This window comes from Lynx rufus, unplaced genomic scaffold (assembly GCF_022079265.1).
Source record: "Lynx rufus isolate CCGP_SWC_20201006 ecotype Redwood Valley unplaced genomic scaffold, mLynRuf1.p SCAF_2, whole genome shotgun sequence".
NCBI classification, from domain to species: Eukaryota; Metazoa; Chordata; class Mammalia; order Carnivora; family Felidae; genus Lynx; species Lynx rufus.
In genome coordinates, this window is record NW_025814834.1 from 133,984,973 (window position 1) to 134,012,782 (window position 27,810).

Consider the following 27,810-nt stretch of genomic DNA (forward strand, 5'->3'; position numbering starts at 1 on the left):
AGTTCCATAGTCCAGGTGTCAATTTCTTCTCCTCAAAGTTGGAAAGCAGTTGGAAGACATGGAAGCAAAAGGAACCTAAAACACCGTAAGAATTCATTAAAAATAATGATTATAAAACATTTCAATTGTTTTAAAATAACTAAAAGCTAAAACATTTATATTTAGAAAATTAGTGAATCATGTCAGTACTACAAATTTTTGATTGTCAACATAAACAGCTTATATGGAAACGGATTTATAACATTAGAAAATAAAACATTTTAACTGTCTCTATTAAAAAATAGCAATTTCAACATCTGCAAATTTTCGTACTCTTAGAGTGATAATTTATTAACAGAATTTTGAATTATTTTCATAGTACTAGTAATAGAATTTGCAAGAAATGTAGAGGCTCTAATTCTTGATTTTCCTACTTGTAGAAGGTTGGATGGCTAGGCATCTAACTATTTTAATCTAAGTAGTATCTAAACTGGTCAGCCCTTGTAACTACTGAAGGAACCTTTTCGAATTAGATTCTTGGTCTCATTCACAGAAATTCTGATTTATTAGTTTTAGGAGAAAGCCCAGGAATCTTTATATGTAAAAATCCTTCCTCAGTGGTTCTCAACCTTGGTCACACATTAGGAGGGTTGAAAAACTCCAGTATCTATGTTGTACTCCAGACCAATTAAATCAAAACGGAGAGAAACCTAAGCAATAGTGTTATTTTTCAGGGTTTTTTTTCTTTTTTCTTTATCAGTATTTTTGAAGTTTCTCAGGTGATTCCAAAATGTGGCCAGGATTAAAAACCACTGTTTTGGGTAATACCGGTCACCAACTAGTCTGGAAACCATTGTTATTATGTATACCTACCAGTATTGTTTCTTTTCACTTAATGTGCTACCCTGAGTCAACATTATGTCTTCTCCTCTCTGTTCCTCTTTTCTTATTCCTTTTGTTTTGTTTAGAAAAAGAAAGAGGAAAAAAGATACTTCTGCTTGCTATCTATGTCAAAAGACATATCAATATTAAAACCTGAGATGTGAGATCAAGATTAAAACCTGCTCCTCTTATTTGGAACTGACAAGGAAATCCAGTTATTTTAATTTTCATTATGTGTACTTTTTTAAATGAAAAAAATCCTTTCCCCAAACAAAATTTACAACACATTATATAGAACACCTAAACCAGATACATCATAAAACAGAAGGCATGTTACTGAATTAGGTTTAGGAAATACATAAATATAAGAAACAAGACTAATTTCTGTGTTAAAGCAAATGCATACATTCTCCAAGTAAATATGTTGACCTGATTCACTAACTTTCCCTGGAAAAATTACATAACCTCAAGAACGGCATAGAAAATTCAGCAACAAAGCAAAAACACCAAAAAAACAAAAACAACAAAAAAAACCCAAAACAAAAAAACAAACAACAAAAAAACTTCCCAAAAAACAAAAAAAAACACCACATAAATGATTTGTCCAATCAATGTTGATAATTTTAAAAATAACTCATTTGAATAAAATTATAAAAAACTATTGCTTATTCTGAATCCATGAGTGGGAAAGTGACAAAACATTTCTAGGAAGAACAAAAAACACTGCCCCAAAAAGGATACAACAAGAAAGGATACACTTTGTATGACAGTATTACAGCAGTATTTACGCAGGAATGCTTCTAAAGAAGAACAGCAGAATGCAGTTTAATTTTTTTTTCTCAGTTTTCACATTATATTTACAAATAAATTACTTTTTTAAACACACACTGAAAATTGTTTATTTTTAACTGGTCCATTAAGGTATTTGTAAGAATTCTGACTACATCAGGATATATACTTCACAAAATTCAAATTATCATGGCATTTCACAAAAGAAATAAACATTTTGCAAAATTTTCCCTAATTATATTTTTTTTAGCTTAACACCAGTGAAGTTGACCAAGTTATTTCATGTTCCTCCAGTTTATAAAGGCAGGAAGATTTAAAATAAAACAAAATGAATGTATTTCTACTCATTTGATTTCCTAAAATCAAACAATGTAACACAAACTTTGAAGCTTAAAATGGTTAATTCTACCACTTCTAATCATTAAATTACTTAAGTACGCATTAAAATTACTTATTGGAAAGGCAAAAAATTTCTTGCCTCAAAAAATATGTAAATAGTTCTGTGACATATATAATTAGTAATGCAAATTCTTAGGCCCATTAAGAGTGACCAATTTGTCTTGGCTTGGTAGACACTTTCCCAGTCTCAGCACAGGAAAACTGGGATGACTGACTACCCAAGACCCCTACTCCAGACCTACTGAGTTAGGAAATGGGTGAGGGTGAGGGGAAGCCTAGCAAACTGTTTTATCAGACCTTCAGAATACCATAGTACATATTAAAGTTTAAGAAGCATTGCTTTCCTCTAGTTAGAAAAAGATTTAACAAAGACTCATTTCTCTCATAAATTCATTCTCCAAACTAAATTTTTACATACATATGGGCTTTATTCATAAGGTAGTTATAATTTTGAAATTCACTGAGAATTAACTGCACAGTGACACAGAGAGATAGAGACATGGGTGGATCGATCAATTGATTCACATCCTTTAAAAACCTTAGGAGATACCTGAATTTATCACTATCAGGCTTTTATCTTTCCTTAATTTTATCTCAAGACAGTTTGTTCTTTTATTATGTTATATCCACACTTACCTTTATTAATTTTTAACACTTTCTTTTTCCTTCTTTAGAATCTTGTTTTGGTCTAGCAGATCGAGCAAATTGCTAATATTTAAAAATTAAGGTTTCCTTCACAAACATGACAGTAATCCTCTCTAAATAATTATTAAGAACATTCTAGTATAGGGTAGAAGTACAGTTTTTAAATTTTTTTAATGTTTATTTATTTTTGAGAGATGCAGAGCGTGAGCTGGGGAGGAGCAGATAGGAGACACAGAATCCGAAACAGGTTCCAGGCTCTGAGCTGTCAGCACAAAGCCTGATGTGGGGCTTGAACCCATGAACCTTAAGATCATGATCTGAGCCGAAGTCGGATGTTCAACCGACTGAGCCACCCAGGCGCTCCAGAAGTACAGTTTTTAAAATGTATCTCTTATACTTGTCTTCCTACTCTCAGACATTTGTCAAATATTTTTTTAAGTGCCTACCTGCTGCTCATGATTTGCAAAAGTAAAAAATTTACCTTTTCTTTATAGTCATTTTTTTACACCTGGACCTTCACTACATATATCCCTCTGATTTCTATCTTGCAAACTGCATTAACTACTAAAAGCAGAATGTTTAATCAATAATATATTTTGGTAAATTTTCAAATAGAAATATGAATTACAAAATAAAACAGTAAAACTGCAGTGAATCATATCTTTTTTAAATGACTCCTAGTGGATTTGTGAATATGATAATCTTTTAAGCTTAGCATAAAAATGTACTACTGAGCTGTAGAAATGAAATGTTTAAACATGGCTAAATTTTAATAACCCCATGCTGCTGAGGTTCCTCTATTCTCCAATAAAAATCTAAACAACCACCTGATTCAGCTAAGTATGTTTGTAACTGAGCATCTGGAGCTAGAATGCCAAGTGTTGAGACTTCTTAACAATAACATAAAAATTAGTTGCAAGTATACCCTTCTGCTTAAAAGACACATTGTCTTTGGAAAAGACTGTTTAAAGGATACAACCACCATAGGTTTTCCAAAAAGAACATATCCATTAGCTTCCTTTAAGGCTTTTGCTGCTGCTTTTTCATTTGGAAGTCCAATGAAAGCTTGTCCTTTCATGCGACCTTCTTTCATCAAACGTATATCAAACCTAGAAGTCAAGGAAGAAAAAGAGGTTTTGATTTAAAGAATGTCAAACAATTTTGATGAGGGGAATAGAAATGTGTCAAACATCTAAAATTTTTTCCATTTCAAAGTATAAATGACTACAGTGTCTGATTAGAACATTACTCAAGACTTCTTAAAATTATGTTTTGTATTCTGTTCTAAAATTGATTCTACGTAATATAAGTTTGATAATGTGCTTATATCTAGCTTTTTAAAGCTATGTTAAATGTATTTAGGTAGTTTATTTTTATTTATTTTTTGGGGGTACCAAATTACTTTGTTTGAAGGAATGTTACAAATGAAGGAAGTTAAGTAGATGTTTTGGTACAACTTATAGAAAAGGGAAAATGTCACCCCAACATACATGCACTGCCTCGGTGACCAGGGAAGTCACCCATGTGGCGATGGGAAGACAGCCTAAGGCTTAGCTCTCATTATCACTGTTTCCCAACATGTGCTTGTCAAAGAGATACTCTGCCATGCTGTATTTACATAGTTTAAAAATTATATTGCTAGAAACTATGAAAACAAATTTAAATTTTTATTTTGTAGCTCTATTTTTAAAAAATTTCAGGGGCGCCTGGGTGGCGCAGTCGGTGAAGCGTCCGACTTCAGCCAGGTCACGATCTCGCGGTCCGTGAGTTCGAGCCCCGCGTCGGGCTCTGGGCTGATGGCTCGGAGCCTGGAGCCTGTTTCCGATTCTGTGTCTCCCTCTCTCTCTGCCCCTCCCCCATTCATGCTCTGTCTCTCTCTGTCCCAAAAATAAATAAACGTTGAAAAAAAAAAAATTTAAAAAAAAAAAAAACAAAAAAAAAACAAAAAAAAAATTTCATACAGCCAACTCAATACTAACTACCCAAGTGACAAAAAAAAAAACTACATAACCAAGAACAGAAAGGCTGAGAGGTACCACAGAAAAGTAACATAGAATTTCAAAGTAGAAACAGACTTTATTATCTAGTCAAAATCATTTTTACAAGTGACGCCTACAGAGAAAGAGTGACTTCTTCAAGGTCATACAGATAAAGTTAGAGTAAAACAGATACCAGATTTTTTTTATTCTAAGTGTAGTGTTCTATTATTTTATAGCATATTCATTTTTCAACATTTTTTGGAAAACTGTATTAGAAAATCGGAAAAACCGAACTGTAATTTACAACTAAAGTACTGCCTACAACTGTGATAGTCCATACAAAGCATTTTAAAAATGCAGTGATTTTTTTTTAATTCACATGACGAGTCCCATGGAAAACAATTAATTGATCATTTTGACGTATACAGCTTTCTCCATATAGAATTATCTTTCCTCTCAAATTCTAAATGCAGCAATACAAAAAAACAGAGGAAATGGATAGACACACACACACATATGTATTTATGTACACTAAACATTTCATACATATATTCTTCTGTTTCTTATAATGATTCAAAAGTAGAAACAAGAAAAAGGACCAGTATTTTGCATGCCTAGCAACAGAAACTATTGGTATAGTATAAGAAGAGATATTTGCCACTGACAAGTATAAACAAGCCAGACAGACTTTAAAAGATTAAAACAAGACTAACTAGTTCCAGTTACTCTTTTATCTCCACTCTTTTACCTCTACTCAAGTCTCTCTCTTTTCCTTTTCTACTTTTCCCTACTTCTAATTTATGTGGTTGAGGGTCTTAAATACTTGAGTTAACTAATGATGGCATTTTAAAGAATGATATTCTAACTCTAAACATTAGCTTTTAACTCATTTACAAATCACATCTATTTCTTTTGCTCTCACAAAAAGTGGGAGACTTGCTTAATGCAGACTAATTAAAAGAAGGGAAGTTACTACCAATGTTAAGAATCTGAAAATTAGGCCTGACTGCTATATATTCCTGCATGAGTTATTAAAGCAGTAGTTTCCAAAGTGTAGTCTTTGGACCAGCAGCTTTGGCATCATCCATGAGCTTTTTAGAAATACAAATTCATGGGTCTTACCTCAACCCAGATGGGCTGAAGAAACTGTTTTTACCAAGCTCTCCAGGTGATTTTCACTCAGGGTAAAGTTTGAGAACCACTGCTTTACAACTGGGGACTAACACTGGAATTTATGCTACTTGTATAAATAAAGTTTTATTGGAACTCAGCCATAAATAATAGTTTATGTATTGTTTATACCTGCTTTCATACTACAAAAGTAGAACTGAGTAGCTCCAACAGACACTTTATGGCCTGTAATAAATTAAAAATAGAAAATGTCTGCTACCTGCCCATTTACAAAGAAGTTTGCTGACTACTGCTTTAGATATCTAAAACTTATGCAACAGGGAAAATGCTGGGATAAAAAGGGGTTAATTTGTAACAGATAAAATAAAAAAATTTAAGAATATGCTTCCACTTACATTATCCGTTGTGTTTCTGAAGAAAAGTCAACGTATCTCCCAAAAATAAACTTAAGGTCCTAGAATTTTAATAAGAAAAAGAAAAATAAGAAGGTTCAGGGGAAAAAAAAGGTAAAATAAAAAGCCAATTTATAAATTTCAACTTACCTTTTCTTGAACATGTTTAGCTAAATTCTTTACGTAAATTCTACAGTTTGGTTCACCAGGTTCGTAACTTCTGAAAACTGAAAGTGTTTCCATTTCTTATTTAAAAGGAAAACAAAACAATATAAAATTAGTATTTTTTCATTAATTATTTTCAAAGAAAAACCATAATAACAAATACAAATGTTAAATAGATGAAAAAAGCATATGAAATTGTCAAAACTACAGCCATTAATAGCAGTATTATTAACAAAAATACCCACTAAAAATATGAGTTGATAATATGAAAATAAATTTAAGAACTTAAGGCATCTAGGGGCACTGGGTGGCTCAGTCAGTTAAGCATGTGACTTTGGCTCAGGTCATGATCTCACAGTTTGTGAGTTCGAGCCCCATGTGGGGCTCTATGCTGACAGCTTTGAGCCTGGAGCCTGCTTCAGATTCTGGGTCTTCCTCCCTCTCTGCCCCTCCCCCCACTCATGCTCTATCTCTCTCTGTCTCTCAAAAATAAATCAACATAAAAAAAAAAAAAAAGAATTTCAGGCATCCAGAATAACCAAAACTTATCCAATAAAATATCTATTATTGAGGCTCCTTTATGATGTTACTTTATTAAAAAGACTGAAGCAATTTAATGTTATCAACCATTTGTGTCACTGTTTTGCTTAAAGTCAATTTCCCAAACCACCAGGCACAAACACAGTCAAATGTAAGTATTAATTTAGTCAAACCTGATAATCAAGTATTTCGTACAAACTGTGGCTTCTGAATCCCTATACAGTTACTCCTATTAAGTGTCAATTATCAGTTCCTAACAACTGACATTCTATGCAAAAATGCTAGTTGGAGGGTTATTTCCCATTATTATGGAAAAAATTATAACATGCTACATGTCAATTAAAACCCCTAATTTCCTAAAATGTAGTAAAACAGGAAAAATTCTTTAGAAATAAAAAACTATCATGTTAGGAAATAAAATCCATAAACACAGACTTTAATCACTACAAAATTGAAACTTTTTTTTTAAAACAAACAACTGCTTTGCATGCATCTCAGACACAATATTGTGATGATATATCTACTGCATTTGGAATATAGAACTACAAATTATGGGCCACTTGATTTTTTTAAATGTCATATGAAAGTTTTAGGAATGAAAACAAAAATTTTTTCCAATTATATATAGACTGAAAACACTGTATTGAGAGACACTTTCCTCCCTACCGAATATGGGTATTAAAAATAAAAAAAAAGTGATTAAAAACATTAACTGGAAAGATGTTTTGAAGGATATGCCTTAAATATGGTAAAGAACATGACAAGTTTTGTTGTTTCTGAAGCATCAAAGAAATGGAATGAGCACTGGTTTATTTCACAAAATTACCTTCTCTAGAAATTCTGCCTTTTTCCAACTCCCTTCTAGAAATACACTCTGATGGCATTTCATCACAGTCTTCTTTAATCTCCTCTGTGATGTTCAAATTAGGTTTGGGGAAGATTTTTCCAAATCCTACATTGGGTGCATCATCTTCAGTAGCAGGTAAATCTAAAAGTTAATGTTAACATCAGCAATTAAAAATTCCCTCCCTTCAAAACAGGTTTTGTTTTCCATTTTAAGGTATCTTCTGGCACTAAAACTCTGTAGTGTTTTTCTCAATGCTTTAGAACTTTTCTGTAGGCAAACTTTTTCTGTAAATGTTCAAATAGCAAATATTTTAGGCTTTGCAGACCATATGGTTTTTATCATGGCTATTAAACTCTGTCACTGTAACATGAAACAGACACAGACAAAAGCTAAACAGCCAAATGGTTGCTTTGTGTTGCTACTTGTAAGAGCCTGCAAAGTGGAAAGAAAATGAATTTATTTTCAAGGAATTTAGTTCGAGGTGCCAGAGGGGATATCTGATTAAATGTGGTGAGCAAGATAAGCAGAAATGTGTGTTGGAGGGGAGGGGTTGTCAACAGTATTTTGTTTAACCCACCCACTCTGAACTATGAATAATTACATGAAAGAAATCTGCAATTCATTAAATAAATTACATAACTATCAAAGGCATTCTGTAATGGCATGTGGTCATTCAAGATTATACAATGCATTTGATGACTTCATAATGCTACATCAGAATATTAGAAAACAACCATCAAAGATTATTAAAAGATTAAGATCAGAACATTTGCTGAAATCATAAGACACTTTCATTCGAAGTTACCAAAAAAACTTCATTAAACCTCTCCCCACTCTCCCACCAAAAAAAAAGTCAATCCTACTCTTGGATCCTACAAGAAGTACAGAAAAACAAGTACTCATACTTAAGAGATTACTGACTAGGAAAATTCAAAAACACTGCAATTTTTAAAAATTTTTTGAATGTTTATTTATTTTTGAGAGAGAAAGAACAAACAAGCAGGGAGGGGCAGAGAGAGAGGGAGACACGAAATCTGAAGCAGGCTCCAGGCTCTAAGCTATCAGCACAAAGCCCAATGTGGGGCTTGGACTCACAAACTGCAAGGTCATGACCTGAACTGTTGAAGTCTAACACTTAACAAACTGACCTATCCAGGTGCCCCAACATGGCAAATTTTAAATTTTATATAGCAACATTAAAGATTTCATTTACAAAACATGAATTTTACCTTCAGCAAAAATTAAACTGGTATGGGAAGGATAGGGTTAGGGTTAAACATTCACTAGAAAAATTCTAGTCATACTACCAAAAAACTAAAAAGCTATGAAAATAGTGCAAAGAATATGCCATATTTAGAATTACAAAAGTTTGTACGTAATGTTGAAAAATTGTTGTACAAACAGATCTCCTGTGGCCTGAAAGCATCAATAAGAAAAAAAAACTTTAAGACTGCTTCTACTATTACTTCAACATTACTACTTGCACTGATGTAGAATGGGAAGACTATTACCCTCTCATACAGGTCTAAACCTTTGAGAAAATTAAACTTAAAAACTAAAAATATTGCATGTAAGGGTGACTAACATGAAACAAGAAAGAAAAATATACAAAAAGAAAAATATAGGGGTGTCTGGGTGGCTCAGTCAGTTAAGCATTGGGCTCTTGATCTTGGTTCAGATCATGATCTCAGTTTGTGGGTTTGAGTCTTGAATCGGGCTCTACGCTGATGGCATAAGAACCTGCTTGGGATTCTCTTTCTCCCTCTCTCTCTGTGTCCCTCCCCTGGTTGGGCTCACTCTCTCTAAATAAATAAATAAACATATATATGTATATATATATATATATGTGTATATATGTGTATATATATATGTGTGTATATATATGTGTGTGTATATATATATATAAACAAAAAAGGAGCTATCTGTGCTCTACCTACTGTTCATTTATTAAACAACAATAGCTAATATTTAGACATTTAGACCAGGCCAAGCAGTTTACTTGGATCATCTTGGTTGTTTCTCACGATATTTATGATCTCCTCTTCTGTGATGGGCACTGTGCCCTGGGGCCGGGGTACTGCACATGCTGCCTCTCTGGTGGAGATTATGGTCACATGGCTGACACAAGCCCAACCCTAATGCCAGCAGGGCCAGGAAAAGAGTACAGATGGAGGCATCATACCATTTTCTTAAAAAAAAAAAAAAAAAAAAAAAAAACGATGAAGAAAAAAAAGGTAATGCCTTCTCACTAACCATGAGAAAGGACTTAAAAGCAGTTTTTCCACTCACTTTCTAACAGTTATTGGAACTATGATCATATATTCACATAAGTGCTCAAAAACACATGTGCAAAAATTTATGTTCCAGTGGTTTCTCAAATAGTAAACAGAAACAACCTCAACTTCTACCAACAGAGCATGGTTAAATAAAGATTGATGAAGGGCACTTGGGTGGCTTGGTCAGTTGAGCATCCAACTTTGGCTCAGGTCATGATCTCACAGTTCGTGGGCTCAAGCCCTGCATCAGGCTCTGTGCTGACAGCTCAGAGCCTGGAGCCTGCTTCGGATTCTATGTGTGTCTCTCTCTGCCCCTCCCTCACTCATGCTATCTCTCTCTCTCTCTCTCCCTGTCTCAAAAATATATAAACATTAAAAAAAAATAAAAATAAAGATTAATGCAACTAGACTATGTAGTATTATGCAACCATAAAACAAAATAAGGTTTATATTTTATGTTCTAATACAGTAAGCCACTCCCACTAGATTTTAAACTCCAAGAGGTGAGAGACGATGCCTAACTTGTCTTTTAGTGCCAAGCACAAAGTCTGCTATGCTCTACACTTTCAATAAGTCAATATTAAGTGAATGGCAAATACATAAAACATGATGCCCATTTAAAAAAAAAAGAAAACGTGTTTACACATGTGTAGGATAAGGTCTGAAGAATAACTATATTCTACATTATTAACAATGGCTGTCTCTATGGAGTAAGATAGGGCACAGTGGGGTTTGAGGTGTTAACTCTTAAAATGTTACTTTATATGTTTATTTTCTATAAGCTCGTATTATTTCCAAAATTAAAAAACAAGATTAAAAATAAAAGGAATGTTATTATAATATCAAATTAATGCCTAAAGTAAGCAGAAAAAGTATCTGTAATGTTAATAATCTTTACACTTAACACCATCTTAGTAAATAATCTTCCATGTCTTTTGGATAAAAAAAAAAAAAATTTACATGAAATCTACAACAGACACAATAGTCACATAGCTTGTTTCCTAATCAATAATACAACATCACATCTAACAATGAAAACATAAGTCAACAGAAGAAACTTTTCTATTGTATTTTTAGTGTAAACATCAGCAAAAACCAGACTAAATTTCACCCCATAGTTCATTACTAGCAAAAGGCAACAGTGATGGTCTCATCATTAAGCACTAATTTTGATTACAGGAAAAAGTTCAAAATGGATAGTATTTCATGATATTAAGGAAGTCTGCATATTTCAAATATTTAATTCTAACACAAAAAGCAGATTAAGAATTTTTACATAGCATATTAAATAAAGAACTAGAATATGCTTACCATAATTTTGTTCTTCACAATTTTGTTCTTTTTCTAGATCTTTCTTAAATGCAGATGGCATGTCAGTAGATATATGAAATTCAATTTTCTTATTACCTACAGGTTGTGGTTGGTCAAATACATCCGAAGGTAACAGCACTGGATGTAAACTGCTGTTTATAAACAGTGACAGCATTACTTTGTAATTGCAAATAAAATCCTGAGTAAAACTTCATTTCATATTTACCATAACAATGATAAAGTGCTCATAATACTATAAGCATTACACAAAGTAACTTCCATTTAATACTTCAATAAATCCTAACAAATTTTCTAATATGAGTATTATTAAATTCCTAGTTAGACAAGGAGACTGAGATTAAGGGATATCACTCATTAGATGACAGAGACAGTACTTGGGAACTACTGATTCCAAACTTGAGGATATTTACCAATACACAAAGAAGTTCATTCTATGTTTAATATATGCATGTTTATGTACTGTATTCTATATGCTGTACAATAAAGCTGTACTGTCCAACAGAATTGCCACTAGCCAAACATGTGGCTAATGAGCACTTGAAATATTGCTTTCCAAATTAAAATATAAGCATATAAAATACACACAAGAATATAACAACTTTGTACAAAAAAATGTTGAATGTCAATAATTGTTTATATTAATTATAAGCTAAAATAATATTTTGGATATTATGGGATAAATAAAATATACTATCAAAATTAATTTCATCTGCATCTTTTTACTCCTTTAATGTGGCTACTGGAAAACTGAATTTGGTTCACATGACTTATCTTTAGTTATTTGTGCTGCTATAGAGATTAAAAGCATGGGACTGTGGTATCAAGACATACATAGGTAAGAAACATACATCATATTTATACTTAATATGAAACTTTAAAAAAATAAGACTCATTCCTTTCAAATGGAAAAAAGATTTTTAGCAAACTCTCTATGAAGTTACTTACAAGTTCAAGGGAAATTATATTGTAGAATAGCTAAAAAAAACAAAACAAAACTAAAATTGCAATTAATGATAATTTTATCTAAGATATTAAAATGCATAGAATTCCATGGCAAACAGGCAAGTAAAATATCTGCCATAATTGTTTTTAAATGACATGAGTTAAGCAAGTAGACAAAGTACACAGAAAATGCTTATTTCATAACCCAAAACAAAATTACCTGTGTGCAGTAGATGGTGTTTTCAACATATCCTTTATTTTTTGCTTTTTTCTAACATGGTGCTGCTTTATTGTTTTTGGCCTTTTGGGCTGAAGATTTGCTAGTTCCATTAGTTTGGTCATTCTACATTAGGGAAAGAAAAATAAAAACAAAAAATTCCTCATGTAGGCGCATATAATATAAATTAAGCTATAAGTATAAATGACATATTCTAGTAAATTAGGATTTATGTAGAATAAGTATAGTCTGTTTTTTAAAATTTTTTTAATGTTTATTTTTGAAAGAGACAGAGTGCGAGTGGGGGAAGGGCAGAGAGAGAGCGACACAGAATCTGAAGCAGGCTCCAGGCTCCATGCTGTCAGCACAGAACTCAATGTGGGGCTCAAACTCATGAACCGCGAGATCATGACCTGAGCTGAAGTCGGACGCTCAACAAACTGAGCCACCCAGGGCTCCATTAAGTATAGTTTCTAAGCCATCAATTAAGATAATAATTTAAAATAAGCTCATATTCTAAATTTCCTTGGTCAACTTTCATCTTACTTTAAAGGAATTGGAAATTTACTTAGTTTCAATTTATCTCTAAAAGATATGTTTTAGTATAAAAATTATTAGTTGTTCAAATAAAATGACTACACCTGATGCCAAAAAGTTAAAACAGGATACAGTAATACAACAACTTATGTAACTTTTCTCTTTCATTGACTGACTTTTCTTCTAATTAAAGATAGCCTAAACTGAAGTATTTTTATTTTAAAGCATTTTGTGTATAATTGTTGCACATGAATCATTACACAAACAAGATAAGTTACTTGACAACAATGTTTTCAAATACAGTACTATACTCTGAAGTAGTTTATAAATAACTATCAAGGTGTAACAATTGATACATTGTATCTAGTTTATCTTCATTGTGAGTGTGAATAATATTTAGAAAAGATCTTGTCTAGGCTTTTTTGTATCTTCCACAGGATCGGACATGGTGTTTCCACAGAGCACAAGCTCAAAAACCACTAGTCATAGATAGCTCTATATCTATAGTTACATTTGTGAAATTTGGAAGCAAAATAAACATGCACGCAAAATTCAAGAAAAGAGAATTAAGTCGTTAACATAAGCTTTAAATCTAAGTGAGGAAAAATGTAAGCTTATGCTATGTAAACATAAAGCCTCTTAACAATCATAGTTTACCCAAAATTTTATGAATAAATCTAGTAATACAAAAACATGCCTCTGTTCACAAACTGCTCAAAGTACACTAAGCCTCTACAACACTGCCAGGCATAAGTTAGGCAGGTAATCAACAAATATTTGCTGAATGAACAGTACAGGTTTTTGTTTTTCCTTTTTTTTTTTTTTTTAATCTCCAGAAGATACTGGAAAAGCAGAAACCAGAGACTGTTTCATGCAAAGACTTTATTCTCATTACTCAAGATGAATTGTTAGAGAATTCCTCACTATATCCCTAAATGAAAACCTAAGTAAAACAACAGAGTTTTCACCAGTTTGCATAATTTTTACAAAGAAAGTAAAATTTACAGAGGTTATAGAATTAACACAAGGCAACACTCTATGCTGTTCTTTATTCAGTAACAAGTTAAAGTTATAGTCTATCAAGAGCTGTCAGCTTTCCTAAAATGTCTCTATTGAAGACACTCTGGTCACCCCATTTATGTAGTTTTGGCTCCACCTACACTTTGATTTTAACTATTTCTCTTGAAAGAATATATATATTGAGCCACTACTTAAGTGAACACTGACTCAATTAATAGTGAAATTCTTACTGATTATTTGTAACTATTGCCTAGATTCTCTGCTTGGGTTTTGACTCCTGTCAACCATTCCTGTATCTGACTTCTGTACAGTTACCTAAGATTCTCAACCTATGGGGTACCTGGCTGGCTCAGCTGGTGTGCTCCACGTTTGGTGTAGAGATTACTTAAATATAAAAAATCTTAGGGGCGCCTGAATGGTTCAGTTGATTGACCATCCAACTCTTGATTTTGGCTCAAGTCATGATCTCACGGTTCCTGAGTTCAAGCCCCGTGTCAGGATCCACACTCAAGTGTGGAGCATGCCTGGGATTCTCTCTTTCCCTCTCTCTCTCTCTCTGCCCCTCCCACACTTGGTCTTTCTCTCTCAAAACAATTAAACTTTAAAAATAAATAAATAATCTTAAAAAACAAGAAAAAAAAAAAGATTCCCATCATGTGCACATACTAGTCTGCTGGAGGAGCGATTGGCCAATTAACAGCCTTAGGACCAAATTCAGCCAGCTACCTGTTTTTGTAAACAGAAAGTTGTGCTGGAACACAACCAAATCTGCTCATTTAGGTTTGTCTACGGCTACTTTCCTACTATAACAGAACTCTCTAGCCCTATACAGAAAATGTTTAGCAATTCCTATTCTAGGCTATGCTATGGATTATACACCTGGACATTATTAACAACTTACTGCTTTTCACCAGAATCTTTAAATAAAATATATGTAGGCTGTCAAGAACAACCAATAAATTCACCTGCATTAGTAACTATGAATGGCTTTGCATAAAATCCCTCAGAAATGCTCTGGAAATAGTCAGAGGTGAATAAAATTCATGGAATAAGCTGAAAAAATATGAATACAATCTATTCTTATTCTTGTTATTCGAGAGAGTTATGTTTTATAAAGTGTCCCCTCCGCCAAAAAAAGTGTCCACAAAGAATTAGTGAATAATGAATGAATCAATGCCCCTAGGGGAAAGTCAGGATTAGTTTCCTGCAAGCCTATTCTCTAACATTTCACCAACTGATCTATAAACACCTTGTTTTATGTGTTTCTGGTTTAAGGGCACCTTATTTTAAATATGGTTGATTCATTAACACTGAACTCACAGTCAACAGCACTACAGCTCCAACCTGAACAAGGTTTATCTAATGTGTTTTCTCCATCAGGCACATCACAGCCTCCTTGATCTTGTAAACATTAGACAGAACTACAACACTATGGTTGGAAACCGCTTTAAACAGCAAAATCACCAAAAAACAACATAAAAATGTGAAAAGATTAGTATTAAATAGACCACGAAAAGGATACCTGTCAACAGTATGGGAGCAGAATGTCACCCTGTTATACCTCATCTGGGAATACACACGTCAAGCAACTCAAATTTTTCATCATTGCACCATGCCCACATTGGCAAAAGACCATAAAAGCCCTATCTATAAGTAATGATTTTGGGGTTACAAATAAATTTTAGCAGGTAGGCACATTCACAAATAAGCAATCCACAAATAATGAGGATCAATTGTACTTTATAGTATCATAATCGTCAATCTAAAAAAATCACTCATAATCCAAAAAATTTTCCTTAGGTCTTAATATATAGTCCCAGGTCTTAATCTGTACCTAATATGCATGGTCAAGAGTTGGAGGGTTGGGGACAAATTCTAATCACCCCAAATTACGAACAATTACAGGCAAAATTTAATAAGAGCAAGTGAATCATTCTGTTTCTTCAAATCTAAACAAATCTTACTTGATATTACAAACCTCTGTCGGTCTTCATCATCACTGCTTTCATATTCTGATTCTTTACTTGATAATTCCTCCTCCTCATCTGGCAAAGGAGGTTCCTCTGGTGGCTGAGGAGATGCAGGTGGAAGAGGTGCATGTAATGGCATATAGTCTTCATACTAATTAAAAGAAAAAACAAAAAGACTACAGCAATCTATGATATTTATAGAACAGAAAAACTATTCCATCCAGACACATTATTCTCAGATCTCTTTCCCTCACGATATTCTTTTACACATGCAACATTGAGTAACACCTGCTACAGAAGATGGCTAATTGATCACAAAACTTGTTTCTTCCTCCTTCGCACCTAGCTGGACTAAATTTCCAAACCTCCTACAGTTAGATTTCACCATACAACAGTTTTAGCCAACAAAATACTAGCATAAAAAAAAAAAAAAAATCCACCCATAATCCTCTCTTCCTTCTTGATCTGCAAGATGTATGGTAATACCCTCACTGATATGGGAATGCACGTAATGAAGTTATGTCTTTTGAATGATTCAGTAGAGTACACCACCATTCTGTCCATTTTGGGATGGACTTAACATGCATAAGAAATAAATTACACTGTGTTAAGTGACTAAGATTTGAGTTTTATGTTAACAGTAGTTAGCCTAATCTTTTTTTGTTTATTTTTTATTTTGAGAGAGAGAAAGAGTGTGCATGTGAGCTTGTGGGGCTGAGAGGCAGAGGGAGAGAGAGAATCCCAAGCAGGCTCCACGCTCTCAGCACAGAGCCTGATACAGGGCTCAATCCCACAAACAACAAGATCATGACCTGAGCCAAAATCAAGAGTTGGACACCTAACCAACTAACCTGAGCCCCCATGCACCCAACAGTTAGCCTAATCTTAACTAATAATCCTGTAATGTGCCAGGCATTGAGATGTTGGGATTACAAAATATTATCAAGGTTAATAGTATAGACATTAGAAAAGTAGCCAATATGCAATACATAGTAGAAAAGCAAATGTTCTACTTAAATGTTAGGACTCAAAATAATTTCTCTATGCTACTGTGTAAACAAATACTAAGAGTACAACACCAAAATAGAAACTAGAATTATTCAACAGCAGATGATCTAAATTACTGATAGGTTTGCACAATAAATTCTAATAAAAATTATTAGCAACATTTCTTGTCTTTTGCAAATGAAGTTCTATATGCAGTAAAACCAGAAACAATGGAAATTTTCATAATTGTTGAATGTAATTATTTTATAAAATGGCAGAACGTTCTGGATCAGAGGACTGAACAACAACACTGGCAGCAGACGATGGCCTCTAGGGAGCCAATGGCTGGCTCAGTAGGTAAGGCATGCCACTCTTTTTGTTTTTTTGTTTTTTTCGTTAGTAGGCTTCACTCCTAGCATGGGGCCCAACACAGGACTTACACTCATGGTCTTAGAGATCAAGACCTGAGCTGAGATGAAGAGTCAGACACTTAACTAAGACACCCAAGCACCCCAAGCATGCGACTAGATCTCAAGGGCATGAGTCCAAGCCCCACGATGTAGAGCTTACTTAATTTAAAAAAATGTTAAAAAAAAAAAAAAAAAAAGATATCACAGAAATGATGGCCTCTATTACCAAATGCATCTCTTTCATGTTCTGGCTTTTTTCCACTTTTAATTGTTCATTTGACTAATGTTCTATTAACTTTGTATTTGTCCCTTATTTTCAATGTACATTAGAGGTTACTGGCACAATATTTGTGAACTTTATCCTAAATAATCCCACCTCAGAAGAGATGTTGTAAATCTTTAAAATTCTAAGAGATTTCTTACCATGGGAGGTCGCGCAGTAATTGGTCCAAAAGGTGTGGGCAAATTCATTTTATTCATAAGATGAAGAACCTTAAAGCAGAAACACATTTATTTATTTTTTTTTTTTTTAATTTTTTTTTCAACGTTTTTTACTTATTTTTGGGACAGAGAGAGACAGAGCATGAACGGGCAAGGGGCAGAGAGAGAGGGAGACACAGAATCGGAAACAGGCTCCAGGCTCCGAGCCATCAGCCCAGAGCCTGACGCGGGGCTCGAACTCACGGACTGCGAGATCGTGACCTGGCTGAAGTCGGACGCTTAACCGACTGCGCCACCCAGGCGCCCAAAGCAGAAACACATTTAAAATCATATAATAAAATGACGATTCAACTCACATCTTTTTTTTTTTTTTTTTTACATTTATTTATTTTTGATAGAGAGAGACAGAGCACAAGTGGGGGAGAGGCAGAGAGAGAAGGAGACACAGAATCCAAAGCAGGCTCCAGGCTCTGAGCTGTCAGCACAGAGCCCGACGCGGGGCTTGAACCCACAAACCGTGAGATCATGACCTGAGCCGAAGGTGGATGCTTAACCAACTGGGCCACCTAGGCACCCGATTCAACTCACATCTTATATTTTATGTAATTTAAAACTTTGCAATAACATTCCTGATTTAGTGCAAAGGCTGGCCACCTCTTGCCTTATCCCAGAACAGGGATAATACCAGGTGCTGGTATATCTCAGAAGATTAGCCTTCCTGAAATGTTTGCCAATTCTACAAATACTATTATTCTCATTATTAAAAATGTCATGTTCTTGCAATGTGAATGCTATCAAAATGTTATGTCTTTCCCCTTAATTATTGTAGAATTATGAAACAGAAGGTACAATAAAGAAAATAAATATCGTGTACATTTTGTACCTCAAAGTATCTTACTACTATCAATACTTTCAAGCATTTGCTTAAGGGTCTACTATGCCTTTTTCTTTAAGAAAGAATCTCTATGTTAAAGGTGTATGCTTAAGTAACAAAAATTACCAGAAATTATATTTCCCAAATTACATTGTGTTTATTAGTATTATTAATAGTAAGCATATTACTATGTTTATACCACAGTTTAGAAAAACTTCTATTTGAATCCAGTAACACTTCATTACCTTTTGCAACGGACTGAACCTCCACCCATATACATATACTGAATCCTAACACTCAGTGTGATGGATGGTCTTAGAAGGTAGGGCCTTTGGGAAGTAATTAGGTCATAAGGGTAGACTCCCATGAATGGGATTAGTATCCCTCATAAAACGGACCCGAGAGAGCTCTCTCACCTTTTTCAGCAAGGTGAGGATCCAAAGAGAAAACGGCCACCTGCATCCCAGGAAAGGGCCCTTACCAGAACTCAACCTTGCGGGCACCCTAATCTCAGAGTTCGAATCCCCATCACTGTGAGAAATAATTTTCTGTTTATAAGCCAGTGAGTCTATAGTACTTAGTTATAGCAACCCAAACTAAGACACCTTTAATTACTATAATATCATTGCATGTTGGAATTAGTCTGATTAACACTATTATGAAAAGTATAAAAATTAGCATGGTGAATAACTTATCAAGTCATTTAAGCATTTACTTTGAGGAAAGTTACGTTTCATTCTACTTACCTGTACATAGAACTTAGGCACACTTGCCAAAGCATTTACTATGTTTGCTAGGATTGTGCTTGAAGGTGGTGGGTACATATACTTGAGACATGAATTCAGAGGAAAAGTCAGCCTAAAAAAATATTTAAAATGTTTATCATGTTTTAGTAAATTTCGTATCAATAACTCACTTTTAGGTAACATACAAAATTGCTCACATAATTCAGTACTTTTAGATTTACCTTGTTCCTAATAATCCCAAATAAGTACATTTAAAAAGAAACTTGCTTTCTGACTGCACTAAAAAAAAGGTATTTCTTACCAGAGCTTATCTTGTAGCTCTGAACATTTTTTTTTTATGTTCATTTATTTTTAAGAGAGAGAGAAAGAGTGTGAGAAGGGGATGGGCAGAGAGAAAGAGAGGGAGACACAGAATCTGAAGAAGGCTCCAGGCTCTGAGCTATCAGCACAGAGCCTGACGCGAGGCTCTAACTCACGAGCTGTGAGATCATGACCTAAGCCAAAGTCGGATGCTTAACTGAGCCACCCAGGTGCCCTTATAGCTCTTAACATTTTAATGGTCCCAAATTCAGTGACAAACTCTAACTGCTGAAAATGTTCAATCAACATGTTAAAAATATACATGACAGATAATAAAATATCCTGTGGAACATCTTATTTGCAATACAGGCACGCACACGTGTGCACACACACACACACACTCTGAATGACAAAACTGAAAAAAACAACAAGACACTAACAAAAAATACTAACCCATGGTTTGGTGCAATCCCATTTTCTATGGTTAAACAACCAAGTTCTTTCTTTTCTTTATCATCTTCCACAGGATCATCAGATCTAAAAAATACAGAATCAAAGTTGATCTTATCTTTAGAAATAGAGTAAAAAAACTGCATACAGAAAAGACATATTACCTTTTCAAACATGGTACTGTATTACGAAAATAGTTCCATAATAAATAAAACTTCCAACCATTTCTCAAATAGCAAAAGAAAGGTAAATAGTAATCAACATTAGTAAACGTCCTTCTCTATCCTAGACATTATACAAGGCACACATTTTCATTTAGTCTTTTTACTCTTCAATGAAACCCTATGAAGATGGTATGACAAATCTCATTGACAAAACAGACAAAAAAACAACAACAAAAAGCAAAAAAAAATACCCCTGGAGTTCACACGGTATACAATAGTGATACTCAAATTTCTTAACATGTATCAGTATCACTTAAAGAGTTTGTTACAATTCAGACTGCTGGGCTTTATCTTCCCCTTCCTACCCTTCCCCCCACCAAATTTCAAATTCAGTAGGACTAGGGTAAGGCCCAAGAATCTGTATTTCTTTTTTCATTCATGTTTATTTATTTATTTTGAGAGAGAGAGAGAGAGCGAGAGTGAGCAGAGGAGTGGCAGAGAGAGGGAGACAGAGAATCCCAGCCAGGCTCTGTGTTGACAGATAATAAACACAGGGCTCAATTTCAGGAATAGTGAGATCATGACCTGATCTGAAATCAAGAGCTGGGTGGATGCTTAACCAACTGAGCCACCCAGGCACCCCAAGAATCTGGGGTGCAGATGATGCAGCCGGTCCAGGGAGTACTCTGAGAACCACTAGTGCAAAGCAAATTTATAAGTTTTATAACTACAAAGAGTTACAGTTGGGAACTAAATAAAAGTCTTTGATTTCAAAGGCCATGCCTTTTCATGACACCCTGCTATCTGTAATACAAGGACTTATACTAGTTTTATTCCTCCACTTAAAATTGAAGTCTAGTTATATTCCTCCACTTAAAATTGATTACTTTTCCTCCACTTAAAATTGATTACTTTTCACCCTACCCTCTTCTCACTTCACACTGATTAAATTCTTAATATTAAATCAACACTCAAGATTCCTAATGCACAATTAAGAACAAACATAAATATAATACACTAGATTCAAGAGATGTATCATTTATTATCTGAAATCATTTACTTGCTGGTCTGAAGACAACCCAATAGAAACACAATTGATTAAAAACACTTTAAAATTTTAGGAAAACCTATCTACATACCTTTTCTTTTTTTCAGTGTCTGAAGAGGGACATGGGGAATGAACTCGATCTTGTTCTTTTGCAAATTCAACAACTAAAGTATGACCCAAAAGTTTTAGCTGATGAAGTCTTGTCAATGCCTTCAGTTGGAAAAGCAAGAGTAAAATATTTTATAATTCCACCAAAAATTATTTGTTAGAGAACATCTATATAATAACTTACACATGTTCTTTGTTAATGCTGTTAATATTTCCTTGGCTATTTCTTACCCATTTCTAATGTCAGGCTGGTTGGCCTTTGTCGTTTATTAAGGGACTGCTTCCTATCACTTACCAAAACTAAAATCTGCTGAAATCCAAATCTGCCTATACCTAGGCAACTGAAAAGGTTAAAAAAACAAACACAATCAGCCTGGACTCACTTTAAATTCATGACCACAACCACAAATCTGGAGTGGAACTTAATGATGCCATACATATCTCATTTTTAGTTCATTTTTTCTACTAATTTCTAAGACTATTTTGTACTTTCTCCTGGCTCCTCAACCCTCACAACATTCCTTTCCCATTCTTTACCCTAGGACTTTGCTTCCTACTTTGGGAAAACTGAAACAACTATATGAGAACTTCAGATTCCCACTATAACTCCCATCTACCAGCATATGCATCTACATATTCTATCTTCTGCTATAATGTATTAACTAGTCATGTTTTTAATCTCAATCCAGTTGCTGGACTTGTATACTAAATCCCACCCTCTCATCTACTCAAGAGTCTCTCTTCTGCTTCCTGAAACTGTATGGGAAGTGTTCTTTAATTTTCTGTCCTCTACTAAATCATCCATATTAGCACACAAATATGCTTCTATTTCTCCCATCCTAATTTGTTTTCCTTCATCCATTGATCCCACTTTGCTCTTCTCCCCTCCTTTAATTACTGTTGCAGTAAAACTCCTTAAGAATTACCTAAGCCCTTTACCTAGAATTCCTTTGCTCCCATCCAGTCGCCAACTCAGTCCACTGGCACTGCTTAGCAAAGACAACAAATTCTGTACTGCCAAGCCAATGGTCTACTTTCAATCATCATCTTATTGCATTTAACACAGTTGATCACGCCCTCCTTGATACATGTTCTTCACTTGGTGTCAAAACATACTTTCCTGCTGTTTGCTTCCTAGCTCACTGGTTTCTACTGCTTAATCTCTTGGCTTGTGCCTTCTCAAATTCTAAACGTTGGCATACGCCAGAATTCTATTATGGGCCCTCTTTCCAGCTACTATCTTGGTGATCTAATCAGCATCCTAAATTTAAATTCCATCACTATGCTTAAAATTCCCCAATTCATAACCTCAGTGCAAACCTGTCCTGAAGTCCAAGAAAACATATCCAAACTACAGGATGGCTCCTGTTAGGTGTCAAACAAACATCTCAAACTTCTCACACTTCAGAAACTGAGCCACTAATGCTCTCTCCTCATCCCCTCAAATATTTTCTATCTGGAACTTTTCACATTTCAGTTGCTGGTATAACTCCATTCTTCTACTCACTTATGTCAAAAATATTGGAATCAACTGTAAGACTTCTTCCCACATCAAGAAATTGTTTGTTTCCATCTTCAAAATATATCCAGCATCTAACCACTTCTATCACCTCACTCCAAACAGCTATCATCTCTGAGCTGCCACCATAACCTTTTTACAGATTCCCTTGTTTCTACTCTTCCCTGCTTTACATCTCTTCTCAACACAACACCCAAGGTGATCCTTTTAAAGATATGTTAGATTATGTTACTGCTTTGCTGAAAATATTCCAATTGTTCCCCATTTACTCAGAGTAAAATCTAGGATCCTTAGAATACCTAAATGAGGGTCGCCTGGGTGGTTTAGTTGGTTAGGTGTCCAACTCTTGATTTCAGCTCAGGTCATGATCTCAGGGTTCGTGAGTTTTGTCAGCACAGAGTCTGCTTGGGATTCTGTCTCCCTCTCACTCTGTACCTTCCTGCTTATTCTTGCTCACTCTCTAAATAAACTTTAAAAAAAAAAAAAAGAATACCTACATGATATGGCCTCTATTACTTCTCTAACCTCAAATCCAATTATTTCTCCCTCATTTTGTCTGCTTCAGCCACTTTCGCTTACTTAAACATGACGTTCTCCCATACTACAGCCCTCGTTCCAGCCATTATTCTGACTGGAATGTACTTTCCCCAGGTACTCTCTTAGCTAACATCCTTCACCTCCTTCAAATCGTTACTCAAATATGACCCTTATCACCTCAACAGCAACTTAACCATTCCCATCTAGCACTCTTGATCCTATTTCCTTTTCCTTTGTATTCCATAGCATTTATCATTTTCTAAAATATTAAACAATTATGTTTATTATTTATAATCTGCCTCCCCTTTAGAGAATGTGAGCCTCAATGAGAACATAAATCTTTATTATTATTTTCTTCCTCGCAAAATGGATGTCATACATATTCTCTTTAAGGATATATGGTTTTTCATTTTTAATGTTAGCTAATTTCCCCCACCTCTCTCAGCTACTTACTTTGTAGTTCTACTTCATTTTCAACTTCTTCTTCTCATTCTCCTTTGCTGGTCTGTCTTCCTTGGGCAACCATACCCATTCACCTGATTCAAAAAACTCCATTTTGAGCTTGTCTCAGCTCTAAAGCCATATTTTTAACTGTATTAAAAATATTTCCACAGAAGTAGCTCACTGACTCCTCAAAGTTAACAGATAGCATTTGAATTCATTATCTACCTTTGCAAGTATCTTTTAAACCCTGCCCTTAATGTCAGCTAATGTAATAACCTAATACCTCAGCCCAAAAATCTCAAACCTAATTATGTATAGGAATCACAAGACCTACAAACTCAATCTCTACCAAGTGTATACCTACTTCTTCCTTTGTCTTCTTATTGATTTACTCAGACCTTTTATCTTGCCTTGCCCATTATAACACTTCTCTTGTCTTGGCTTTCCATTTGGTCTTCCTACCTTTAGTTTTTCCCCATCTAATCCATTACATGAACTCTACCAGATATTTTCACAGATCTGACTATATTATTGGCCAGCTCAAAACTACCAGTGCCTTAATATCTACTAAACAAAATTCAGTCCCTCCCTCCCACCCAAATTTAGATCTCAACCTATTTTCCAAGTCCTATTTCCATTTCAACCCTTAATTCTTGCTCTACTTACAACTTTCCATGTTTGACAGCTTCACTTAGTGTTCACCCAACCTGAAAGGGCCCATCTCCCTTTGTTTTCTTCTTAAAATCCAACTAATCATTTAAAGGTCTACCTCAAAGGTCAACTTCTTTGTGAATGCATCCCTAGGATTTTTAAAATACATGTATTTTCCCTTTAATACTTAAAACATCTTACCTTGCAGTTAAAGAGAGTTATCAATCTTTGCATCCTTTAGAATTTATTTTTAATTACATATGAAATTACAATTCAATCTTAATTTGCTTTCCAGTTAATCTATGTTTGTTTGTTTATTTATTTATTTATTTATTTACTTATTGTGAGAGAGAGAGGGAGACACAAAATCTGAAGCAGACTCCCGGCTCCAAGCTGTCAGCCTGACAGGGCTCAAACCCCCGAACTGCAAGATCATGACCTGAGTCCAATGCTTAACTGACTGAGCTACTCAGGTGCCCCTCCAGTGAATCTAGAATAATTTCCAAATACCTAAACATTGGAGAAGATTTGCCAACTGATAAACCAAATGCAGTCTATGAGGAAAACTCTTGAAATACAGACCCTTTTGCTTTTGAAAACTGTGGTTTAACATCACATTTCATTTTTGAACAAAGATAAGTTAATAGGAAATTGCTGACAACTTTAATAGTAAAAAAAAAAAAAAATAAAAAAGTCATACCTTTATAGCTGCTTTTTCACTAGGAAAAGTAGCAAAAGCTGTATGTTTCTGAAAAATAATTAAGGTACAAATTATTTGTAACATAATTTCAGTCTTCCATAAGGAAGTCTGATACTTCACCAGTTGACAGTGATTTCAAAAATTAATAAAGTCATGGAAAAGGATAGAAAATCAAGATTGTTTTAACTGATAATTAATTTCAGTACAGTGGTTCTGAATCTTTTTTGCTTCAGAGTTCCTTGAGATGACAATTATGTAGCCTTTTAAATACGAAGGTGTACACACATATACAGTATGTTTTACACATGCTTTTAAATAGTTCAATAGACCAGAAGTTTAAAAACCCCTACTATACACAGGACAACTCTTAAACTATCTCAATATACAAATATCTGCAATTTATAATATATATGAAGATCTTAAAAACTTTCCTCTATAAGATAAATGCGAAGTTTAAAAATGTTTACCAACAGAAAATCATTAAGTGCATGTTTCCTTTGTAATTTATCCTTGTAATAAGGGTTCAATGGGAGAAGTCTATTTTTCAATATAAACTGTAAATAGTTTAAAAACCATCAGAAAAAAACATAAGTCAAAAGTAAATGAATCCTTATGCTGTGAAAGAGTTGTTGTCAAGAGTTGCTTATATTATATCACACATTCTAATTTTGTCAGATCTGATCCAACATGACCTAATCAGAGTGTATTTAAACTAAATAACACAGAATACTTGTACTTGCTGGTATACATGACACTTTGATCAAAACTGGTCGTTCTTCTCAGTACTTCTTAACCCTGGCTGCATATTAGAATCACCAGAGGAGACTAAAACCACTGATTTCGCTGCATCATAGACCATCTTGCAGAAACTTAACATCACCGTACTATTTTAATGGAGAGAAACCCATCTAAAACATCTTCAGGTATAAAAGCAAATGAAGTTATTGAGTAAATTCCTGCAGTCTCAAAATATTGTTCCCCAAAGATTCCGTCAGAAATAAATTTTTATTTTATTTTTATTTTATTTTAGAGAGAGAGAGAGAGAGAGAGAGAGAGCGAGCGAGCAAGCGAGCATGAGCGGGGCAGAGGGGCGAGGGAGAGAGAGAGAATCCTAAGCGGGGTCCAAGCTCTGCGGGTAGCCGGAGAGGAACTCCATCTCACCTCCCACGGAACACGATCTGACCGAAATCAAGAAATGAAGGCTCAACCACTGACCCACCCAGGTGCCCCTTTTTATTTTTTTCACTTTACTTTAGAAAAAGATTTTATGAATAATTTCTTCGTAAAAAACCTAGTAGAAATTCTGTAACTGGCTTACTGAAGTTACTATTGTAGTCTCTCCTCTATTTTAATGAATATCTTCACAGTGGCATATACGTGAACCAACATTTTTGCAAAGTCCTTTGTACTTTATATTTGAGTACTGAGTCTAAAAGAAATGCTGTCAAATTCAGAGGAGTTTTGAGATTCCCCGGATGGATCAGAAAAGGGAACATAAGCCACTCTTCTGCCTTGCCCTTCTCGGCGGCGCTGTGACTAATGCAGGCTCAAGCCAACTAAAACTTCACATGGTACGCAAGACGTCTGGACATTAAAGAGGAAAGATAGACACGCCCTCACTACACAAGCGCATTTTCCCACTCTTTTCTGTCTTCCTTCTGTCAAAGCTTCCCCCTCCCCGAGTCAAGGGCCTTCCCCGGCGGCTTGGGACAGGAGCGCCCTTACCAGTCGTCCCTTATCTGACAGGACGCGCACCGACTGCGCCCCGAAATATTTCAGCAAATCCTCTTTCTCTTCAGCAGTCAGCTCGGCTGGCAGGTGCCTCACAAGAAGGGTTCGGTCGCCCCGTGACGGAGAGAGTGAAGCAGAGTTCTGACACCCTCTTGCCATCGGCGGTAGAGGCTGCTCGGGAGCCGCCATTTCCCTCAGAGAAACTGCAATACGGAAAGCGAAGAGAAGAGGCCGCAGTGAAAATGAGCTAATCAACAGAAGCTGGGGATAAATGAGTATTTTTCCGCCTCGCGCTAAGGATTCTGGAAACAGAGAAATACCGCGATAGAGGGTCACTTTCTCGCGAGACTTGCATCCGCGACGGATGTCTCTTCGGAAACCGGTTTCTAAAAATGAAGAACTAGGTTCCAAACGAAGGGAAAGCAAAGTGGTTTTAAATTACAGGTAGCTGCTGAAGGTATTAAAAAAAAAAACTTTGCCCTAGAGAAGCGTGAGGATTTAAAAATGTATCAAATAAGGAATGAGGGGCCCCAGTCGCGTGAAGGGGAAAGAACGTAAACCCAGGGAATGAAAGAGCCACCGCCGCGACAGCGCAGGCGGGGAGCAAGACGGGACGCGGCGCTGGCCTGGGCGGGAGCTGAGCTCACTGGATTCCTGT

General features: G+C 35.0%; 2 protein-coding genes across 6 annotated transcripts in view; both read right to left on the bottom strand.

Moving 5' to 3' along the window:
- Positions 1 to 844, bottom strand: part of AMY2B (amylase alpha 2B) — a 43,845-nt gene extending 43,001 nt beyond the window's left edge. The window contains exon 1 of the mRNA XM_047083026.1: positions 1 to 844. The gene's annotated coding sequence lies outside the window, so the exon portion shown is untranslated.
- On the bottom strand, positions 1 to 27,533 carry RNPC3 (RNA binding region (RNP1, RRM) containing 3). 5 transcript variants are annotated; one of them, XR_006962657.1, is made up of 17 exons: positions 27,147 to 27,424; positions 25,422 to 25,469; positions 21,554 to 21,672; positions 20,254 to 20,337; positions 19,501 to 19,612; positions 17,863 to 17,931; positions 16,051 to 16,193; positions 12,519 to 12,641; positions 11,336 to 11,487; positions 7,728 to 7,889; positions 6,347 to 6,441; positions 6,200 to 6,258; positions 3,671 to 3,803; positions 2,686 to 2,757; positions 1,618 to 1,661; positions 853 to 931; positions 1 to 75 (listed from the first exon to the last, which is right to left on the bottom strand). XR_006962657.1 is itself a non-coding variant. In XM_047083023.1 (16 exons), exons 2-15 carry the CDS (start codon positions 27,339 to 27,341, stop codon positions 2,698 to 2,700), a joined length of 1,554 nt encoding a protein of 517 aa, XP_046938979.1. In that variant the 5' UTR covers positions 27,342 to 27,355; positions 27,473 to 27,533; the 3' UTR covers positions 1,599 to 1,661; positions 2,686 to 2,697. The 5 variants fall into 5 exon arrangements, 3 of the variants coding, with proteins under 3 accessions (XP_046938980.1, XP_046938979.1, XP_046938981.1); XR_006962658.1 differs by having other exon boundaries at positions 1,603 to 1,661; XM_047083023.1 differs by lacking the exons at positions 1 to 75; positions 853 to 931 and adding an exon at positions 27,473 to 27,533 and having other exon boundaries at positions 1,599 to 1,661; positions 27,147 to 27,355.
- Between the last annotated feature and the right edge of the window lie 277 nt (positions 27,534 to 27,810).

What these genes read in the sequence shown, in the direction of transcription:
- RNPC3 (XM_047083024.1), bottom strand. Translation starts at nt 27,341, where the DNA reads ATGGCGGCTCCCGAGCAGCCTCTACCGCCGATGGCAAGAGGGTGTCAG. An exon ending in TTACTGCGCGACCTCCCATG is followed by an intron (nt 16,194 to 17,862) that starts GTAAGAAATCTC and finishes TCTTTTAATTAG; the next exon opens with TATGAAGACTATATGCCATT. An exon ending in AGGCAGAATTTCTAGAGAAG is followed by an intron (nt 6,442 to 7,727) that starts GTAATTTTGTGA and finishes CTTTTAAATAAG; the next exon opens with AAATGGAAACACTTTCAGTT.